An 8541-nucleotide genomic window follows, 5' to 3' on the forward strand; every position below is an offset into this window, starting at 1 on the left:
TTTGGACAGCAGTTTGCATCATAAGAACCACCATCATACTTGGCAACCTTCCGAGTTTTAGCAGCAAGAAGACTGAACTAGACCATCATCTATGAGGGTATTCCTTCCAGAGCAGATTAGAAAGAACATTTTGCTGAGAAGCTTTCTCAGCCACTGCCTGTGCTTAGCTTGGCTTGGCTGGATAAATGGAAGAGGTTAGTCTCCAGGACTGTTAATCCAGCATCTTTCACAAGCACTACATTCATTATTTTTAAAAAATGTAAGAATTGTGAGATCATGGTGGTTGGGCTATACTAGAAGATATATTATTTATAATGATGATTTAACTGACATTAAAGTAACAATCTTTTGCATCAAAATATGAACCAGGTCCACTTAAAATGCTCCCCATATGACATTTTTACCAACACTGGAAATTCACACATCAATCTTCAATGTTAGGAGAATTTTCCCATTTTAACAATTAACAATTTAGTCATTTAAAACATAATTGAGAAGTGCAAGGTTCCCCGATTACTTGGCAATTCTAGAAATTGTTATACACATCACAACATGAAAAAACAGATTTCATGACCATTTCTTCAATCTCATTTACTGCATTCCATACTAGAGCCCGCTCCCGTTCCCATCAGAGTAAATGGCGAATTCCCATTAAACTCTGGCCTAGCTCGCATTTTAACAACACTGCACATTTCACTGTCCTTTGCACATTTCATCTGCAAAGTGCTTTACAAACATAAACTCTGCCTAATTATAGGCTGAAGGTTTATTAAAATCCTAGTAATCCTGGCCCTGGGTTTTTAAGTTAAAGACCCAGTGTTTGCCCAACCTCTCTAGTGTGTCGGGGTGGGGGGCGGGTGAGAGAGCAGTCCTAGAAAGATCCCTTAAAGCAGTTCATTTAGACTCAAGCCTGGAGCTATTGATGAGGAAGCCCCGGGGCCAAAGGGGCCACTTGTTCCCCCCTAAAATGATCTTCCAGGAGCCCCAAACTTTTGTCAGAAAGGCCAACACATGCACAGTCTCTATCCTTTATAGACAGTATTTTGTTGTGCTTTAAAATGACACTAGCCCCCCAATAATCCAAGATTCCCCCCGAGGTCTAACTAACCCCTGGATGGCTGTTTTGTTTTTCCACTAGTGCCCCCTCTTCCCCCCCCCTCCCCAGTAAGGGGAGCCTGGAACCGGCAGCGTTTGGCATACAAGGAAAGCTTCCCGCAAGCTACCGCCTCGGCTTGTTTCCGAGCGCGCTGCCCGGAATACCTGCACGCTGGGGGCTCCGAAGGCGAGGGAAAGGTGGCGCGGCTCACTCCCGCCGCAGCTGGGGAGGGAGGAGGCCGTCACGTGGTGGGGGAGGAAAACCCGGCAGCCTGGGGAGGGCAGCAGCAGAGCGCGAGGAGGTGACACGGCAGGCAGCGGGAGGAGCTGGCGCGCTGAGGTTGGCAGTTTCCCTGGGCTCCTCCTGGCGGGTTACAACGGCGCGGGGAAGCAAACGCTCCGAGGCGGCGAGCTGGGCGCTGGGCTGCCTCCTCTGCAGCTGAAGGCTCAGATCAGCCTCTCTCCAGGGGGAGACTTTGCATCAGTTTAGCCGCACGTCCCGTGCAGGCGGGGGGCGCTGCCTGGAGACGGGGGGTGACTAGTTGGGGGAGAGGAGTCCTTTCCAGCCATGCCCAGGCTGGGCGGCGGGGCGATGCAGACGGGACCTTGGCTCCGTACCCTACCGTGAAGGCTCCTATGGGGGATTTCCCGTCTGCTGGGAGGCGCAGCCCCGTGGCCAGGTGGCCCCGGCCCCGATGGAGCCGGAGGAGAGGAAGATCTCGGTGTGGCTCTGCCAGGAGGAGAAGTTGATCTCAGGCCTCTCCAGACGCACCACTTGCTCGGATGTGGTGCGGGTGCTGCTGGAGGACAACAGCCAGCGGCAGCAGCTGGCCGCCCTGCAGGAGTCCGGCGGGGGGATGCTCTCGGGGCCCCCCGAGTCCTACTGCATCGTGGAGAAGTGGAGGGGCTTCGAGAGGATCCTGCCCAACAAGACGAAGATCCTGAGGCTCTGGGCTGCCTGGGGGGACGAGCAGGAGAACGTCCGCTTCGTGCTGGTCCGCAGCGAGGCGTCCCTGCCCAACACGGGGCCCCGCAGCGCGGAGGCCAGGGTGGTGCTGAGCAAGGAGCGCCCCTGCCATGGCCTCGGGGCGGCCCGGGCCAGCCTGGTGCTCACGCAGGAGAAGCAGCGGCGGGTAGTGAGAAAAGCCTTCCGGAAACTGGCCAAGATCAACAAGAAGCGGCAGCAGCCGCTGGCCAAGGAGGCGTCCTCGGCGGAGAGGATGGAGACCCTGGTGCACCTGGTGCTGTCGCAGGACCACACCATCCGCCAGCAGATCCAGCGGCTCCGGGAGTTGGACCGGGAGATCGACAGGTACGAGGCTAAGGTCCACCTGGACCGCATGAAGCGGCACGGGGTGAACTACGTGCAGGACACCTACTTGGTGGGGGCCGGCAGCTGCGAGCTAGAGCCGGGCCGGGAGCTGGGGCCGGGGCCGGGGCCGGAGCCGGAGCCGGGCCCGGACGGGCAGCTGGAGGAGTACGCCAGGAAGTGCGAGGAGGTGCTGCAGCTGCAGGAGCAGTGGACGCGGCAGGAGGAGCTGCTGGAGCACCTGGCCGGCGAGATCCAGGAGGAGCTGAACGAGCGCTGGATGAAGCGGCGCCGGGAGGAGCTGGCCGCGGCCAAGGGCTCCAGCTCCAGCCTGTCCGAGCCCGACTGCAACACCACGGAGCTGAGCGGCGGCGCCGGCGGCGGCGAGCTCCTTGTGGAGCAGGAGCGCGTGAAGACCCAGCTGAGCACCAGCCTCTACATCGGGCTCCGGCTGAGCACGGACTTGGAGGCGATCAAAACGGACCTGGATTACACGCAGCGCGCCCGCGAGGACAAGGAGCGGGAGCTGCAGCGCCTGCTGGAGACGCTGAACACGCTGGACTTCGCGGACACCCAGGTGGCAGCTCAGATCCTCCTCCCGGTGGAGCGCGCTCCCGGCGGCCCGGCCTTACACGAGGCTGGGCTGGGGGCTCCCGTGGGCAGCTCAGACGTCTGGGAGGGCCAGGCCAGGGGGCGGTGCAAGGACTGCGAGGAGAACGATGAGGACTCGGATACAGGACTGAGCTCCATGCACAGCCAGGACTCTGACTCTGTCCCAGTCTGTGAATCGCTAATATAGCTGCCTCCTTCCTTAAGTAAAATAAGCTCAGGGACCCACCAGGAAATACAAACTTGTGCTTCCTCCTTAGCACTCTTAGAATACAACTCTCTGTTTTCACATCAGCCAGAAGAGATCCTAGAGTGGACTCCTGTGATATATTTCCATTAGAACAAAAACGTGTGGGCTTTTTGTTGATGTTGTTGGTCTGTCCTTTTGGGGGAGGAGGAGGGCCACTTTAAAATCCAGATGCCAGTTAGTGCCATCTTATGGTAATTTATTCAAACTGATGACCAGTTATCTGGGGATAACATAAGCTAATGGTAAACTACACAGTTGAAGAATTAAACGGATTAAACCATACAATTTTGATTCTACAGACAGACTATAACTACATTTTGCTGCCTAGCGACTGTTGGAAAAGAGGTTTGTTGTCCTAGGTACTGTAAGGAAAGAGTTGGGTTGGGGGGGAGAACTTACACTGTAAAATGCACTCATAAAAAGGAAATACACCGAATCTAAATTGTGGCTTAAGTTTAAACTTGTTAAAACTAGTTGTCACCAGACACATTTTAGTCTGTCTCCTCACTACTTTCATCTTTTAGAAAAAAACACAATGTTTGCATTTCATTCAGTATTGGAATTACCTGTTTCCTAAATTCCTGCCTTTTATTTCACCTCAAAGGTGTTCTTGAATGGAACCCTTAATCCTATATTGCTCCAAAGCAAATACAGTCCAGTATAGATTTCTTTGCATAGTCTTTTTGATGGAATGCTGGAACATATATTCTCTAGTTGAAACAAAAATTCAGCACCTTTATATTTCCTCAGTGTTGCAAGCCAACTGTTATGCTACAGTATTTGCCACTTAAGAATTCAGCAGGTTCCTCTTAGACAAAAATTAAAAAAAATGTTGAAAGTACAGAACTTTCAGAACTGGGTGATTGAAAAATTAGCAAACAGGACATCTGTCAATATGTTTGACATGGATGCCAGTTTGTTCTAATCTATAAACTTTTGAAATATATTGTACTATTTTTTTGCCATAAAAAGTGATAATAAATAATTAAGCTAAGAACTGAACAAACTAAACAAATATAAATTAGCATGCAGTATCAGTACTCAGCTGTGGATGATGCATGTTCCCATGCATAGATAATAGCACGTTTGTTGACAGATAATTTAAGAGAAGTTGTAAATATCAATGTTCACTAGATTAATTTAAAACAGTAATTAACACAGCCCTGTCTCTTCAAATATATTTTCTTTATCAGGTTAGTTGATGGTCTGCTGAGTTTAGTAATGGATAAAAAGTACTGCATCATCTTAAACTACCATTTCTAATATGCAGTTCAATTCAGACTAGCTCAGAATCTGGACATCTGATGTCCAAGGTATAACTCAGCTTGCTATAGTACAGCTGGGTGAAATAATTTAATCTGTTATTCCAGTGAAAAGGTACAATATCAGGTGTAACATGTATTTCAGTTAACTGGACCACCAAATTTTCCTTTGCAGCTTAACCAATGTCTGGTATACTTTTACAATAACGAGTATTATTTGTGTTGAGACACAATGTTTTGTGTATGAGAGAAGTGTTACTGTAATCTGTTTAATGGTAAAAGATCAGAGAATGTTCAGTAAGGTCTGATTGACAACACAACATTTTAGAAAAACTCTGACAACAGGTTATCTATGAACATTTGCTTGTAAGTTATAAGAAAGTACAAAGATAGATGTGTCATGGACCAGGATCCTCAGTCTGTGTACATTTGTGTAGTCCAATGAACTCAGCAGAACTACACTGATTTACAAGCAGCTGATATGGGGGGGGGGGGGGGGGGAGGGTGTTTTCCAAAGAGAAGTGTTGCTCTTTAACAGTGTTACCATTGGGAATCATACTGAACAGCAGAAAAATAGATACCGCAGTAAATCAATTTAAAAATAAACTAGTAATATAGATGTAAGTAAAAAAGCTCTAAAATGTCCATTAATGCCATTATGATTGATAAATTATACTGAAATAAGTGGTCTTCATAACATTTTTTTGAAGTCTGATTATAAAATTATGGTTTTTGTATTTTAGGTGGGCTTGGAAAATATTTGCATACCTGATTAAAGCCTAATAAAATACTAGAAGATGAAATAAGAAAAACGAAAAGGAGTACTTGTGGCACCTTAGAGACTAACAAATTTATTTGAGCATAAGCTTTCGTGAGTGTCCCCAGATTGCAATTTGATCACAAAATATCAGCATTCATTCTCCATTGCCTTGCATCTTGGGAGTCATTTATCCCATTGCAAAGTGCGTGGTAAGATTTTTATCCTCACTCTGTATGGAGTAAACAATTCTACAAAGTAAAAGGAAATGGGGAATCAGACCCATCATGTCTAACATCATTAGACTGAGTTTGGAGAGGTTTGGAAATGTTCACAAATGTACACGAGGGATCTAGCCCACTTGCAATTCAAAGAATTTTTATGAAACTAGATCTGAGGATTTTAATGGAGATGGGGGTCAAGTCAAGAGTAGGGACTATGTGGTTTTGCTGTATTGTTTTTACCATTGCAGATGAAATTGAGCAAGTGACTATAGACTGCTTCTCCAGTGAGTGGCTGATGTAAACAGTAAACTTCTCCAGTGAGTGTCAAGTAGCTTTACGCAAGTTCTCCCATTAGCCATACCAAGCAAATAAAAAGGAAACCACATTATAGAAATAAGTTGCAACAGGCCTTGAATTATTATGCTATTGATAGTCACTTCAGGTATGTTGTGAGCAGGAGGCCAAAGCAGCAAAGACAGGAAATTCAATGTTGTGCATTGAGGAGCAAATTCTGCCTATTTTTCCTGGATCTGGAGGGCCCTTTCTGCAGCAGAATTATTTCAGTTTCAGTGCACAGGGGGATACTATTCCAGAAGCCTGTGCAATCTGCACTGGAGGCATCTTGGCACACAGGGGTCATTGGAGGAACATTAAGGCTGATGGGTCTGGATTCCCCTGTAGGGACTGGGATGTTATTGCTGTAGATGGCACTGCAGTCCTGAAGTTACGGTAGGGGCTGTAGAGATTTGCCCATGCATGCATATATTGGAATGTTCTTACATCTAAAAAAGACCACATACATCTGCTTGATAGTGTTTAAACCGTAGTATATGCAGTTGAATTGATTTCAGTTTCTATCTCTATTTGCAATTTGTATTTATGCGTATTTGCAGTTCTTTGTCTTAGAACACTATTCAAAAGTTAGTAGGAAAGAGGAAATTACTGTTTGCGCTGGATCAGGGCGCTTTTCCCTTCCCATCCTCTTTTGTGCTTGTGCATCCTCCACTGGCTACTAAAGACAAATGATGACGATGTATGGATTTGAGTGGAATTTGGCCCTAAGTGCTCAGCCAGATCATTGAATGTTGATCAAGTGTCAGTAATATAGAAGAGTATGATTCTACCACTTGCTGTCTACATTATGAGAACAGAGCCTATAGGTAAGCAGCAGGAAAAACTGCATTTATTACTACATATTGACAAAGAAGTGATAGTGTTTTACCTCTCCAAACTCCATAATCTACCGGAAAGCTCTAGATTCTGACACTTATCACTTCAGTTTTTTGTATACCATTCTCTAGAATCCCATTTTCCGTGTTCTTCCTCCCATGTTCATCTTACGTGGAAGCATCAGAAGCAAGATTAAATGAAAATCCAACTCCATTAAGAACCCTGCTTTAGCTACCTCCGTTTATAGCACTGCATGGCTCCAAATAGTAAAAGCCTTATACACTTCTCCAAAGAACTGTTCAGGGCCAAGGCCAGCTGGCCTTTCTCAGGCAAAATGTCTTTGGAAGTCAATGGGAGTCTTGCCTAAGAGAAGACTGCAGAATCAGGCCCCAAATCTGTCATCAATTTGAAGATAAGAGGCCCTGATTTAGATCTCTGGTTAGCTGGTGTCACTCCACTGACTTGAATGAAATAGCACTCCCTTACATAAAATTTGAGTTGAGTAGTTTGGCTTTTAACCTTGACCTAGTTTCAGAAATCCACTACTATCAACATCATCAGAAAATGAACAAGAACTTCATGTCAAATGCAATACATTGGTAACACTTATTGCATGTTGTGGACCTGTCAGTTTGAATACTGTAAACTAGCTGCTTTGTAGAGTTCTCTTTGAGGCCTTAATGGCAGAGAGATAATTCTTAATACAAAATGAATAACCTATTAACTATTGCACCTTGTATTACGGTAGCACTTACAAGTCCTAGCCACAGAGTCCCATTGTGCTAGGCAATGTATAGACTTACTGTAAGGCTCCCATCCCAAATAACTTGCAATCTTAGTTTAAAACAAGACATAAGAGGTGGTTGAATGCGTAGGAGTGAAACAGGATAGGGTAACAGTAATGCAAGCATGTTTGTTCATAGACTGGCTGCATGCACAATGTATTTTCATGATTCATTTTTAAAAAAAACTGTACCATTGTCTGGAGAGAGGTATAAGGCAAAAGTTCTTTCCAGGTATGTACTTCAGGTATGTATTCTTTTCTTTATTTGAACTGAGCTGGGAATATAATTCAGTCCACCAAAGCAGCAGCCCAGGCTGTGAAATGAAAGAACAGGTCTGGTGAGCTATGCCAGTTACCAAGTTAAAATACAAGCCTTTGTGGATTCATGAAGCAGTTGTCCTTTGAAGTCACTTCATATCATTGCTCCTCAGAAGGCACATGAAGTTGATAGAAACAAGCATTACAAAGCACAGGGAGTCTGCAGAGGGGTTCCTGCGGTTATGTGAACTATTACTAAACGAACTCAGAAGCTTAACTAAGGGGATGGGGGGAGAGAATTTAAATAAACCCAAAGCAAAACCAGGGTAAGTATATAGTATAACCAAAACATCACCCAGAAACAATAATGACTGATCTTAGAAACGTTCACCGGATAACTTATTACATTGCTTGTTTAAATGTTCCACAGCCCTTACGGCCAGGTTCTCACACCCTTCCTCACAGTGAGGAATGCCTTCCTCCCATTGATTTCTCAAGGAGCAAGGTATTGCTCAATGTATCAGAGTCTGGTCCTAAATTAAAGCCTTTTCAACTATTCAGGATATTATCTAAATGCCAGTTTATTTCAGCTGTACCACTTGGGAAGTTTTAAGAGAGAAACTCTGATCTAAAATGATCCACAAATCCAACACCACCACTCTGAGCAGCATTTCCTTCCCCTTGTGTATTACTCTCTCTCCTCCCCTATTCCCAGCTCCCACTTACTGTGATTTATCACCCTCTGAGCCCGCAGACTACTCATATGAATAGTCCCATCCAACCCAACAATGGGACTACTCGTGCAGGATTGGGACCTTTGAGC

The 8541-nt window shown here is 45.8% G+C and overlaps 1 protein-coding gene across 1 annotated transcript; it reads left to right on the forward strand.

The window, feature by feature from the left end:
* Positions 1-1639: 1639 nt before the first annotated feature.
* Positions 1640-5007, forward strand: RASSF10 (Ras association domain family member 10). Its single transcript, XM_074956946.1, has one exon. It carries the CDS (start codon positions 1791-1793, stop codon positions 3201-3203), a length of 1413 nt encoding a protein of 470 aa, XP_074813047.1. The 5' UTR covers positions 1640-1790; the 3' UTR covers positions 3204-5007.
* The last annotated feature ends 3534 nt before the right edge of the window (positions 5008-8541 follow it).

This window comes from Natator depressus, chromosome 6 (genome assembly GCF_965152275.1).
Source record: "Natator depressus isolate rNatDep1 chromosome 6, rNatDep2.hap1, whole genome shotgun sequence".
Classification (NCBI taxonomy): Eukaryota; Metazoa; Chordata; order Testudines; family Cheloniidae; genus Natator; species Natator depressus.

Coding starts and splice junctions, on each gene's coding strand:
- RASSF10 (XM_074956946.1), top strand. CDS start 1,791: ATGGAGCCGGAGGAGAGGAAGATCTCGGTGTGGCTCTGCCAGGAGGAG.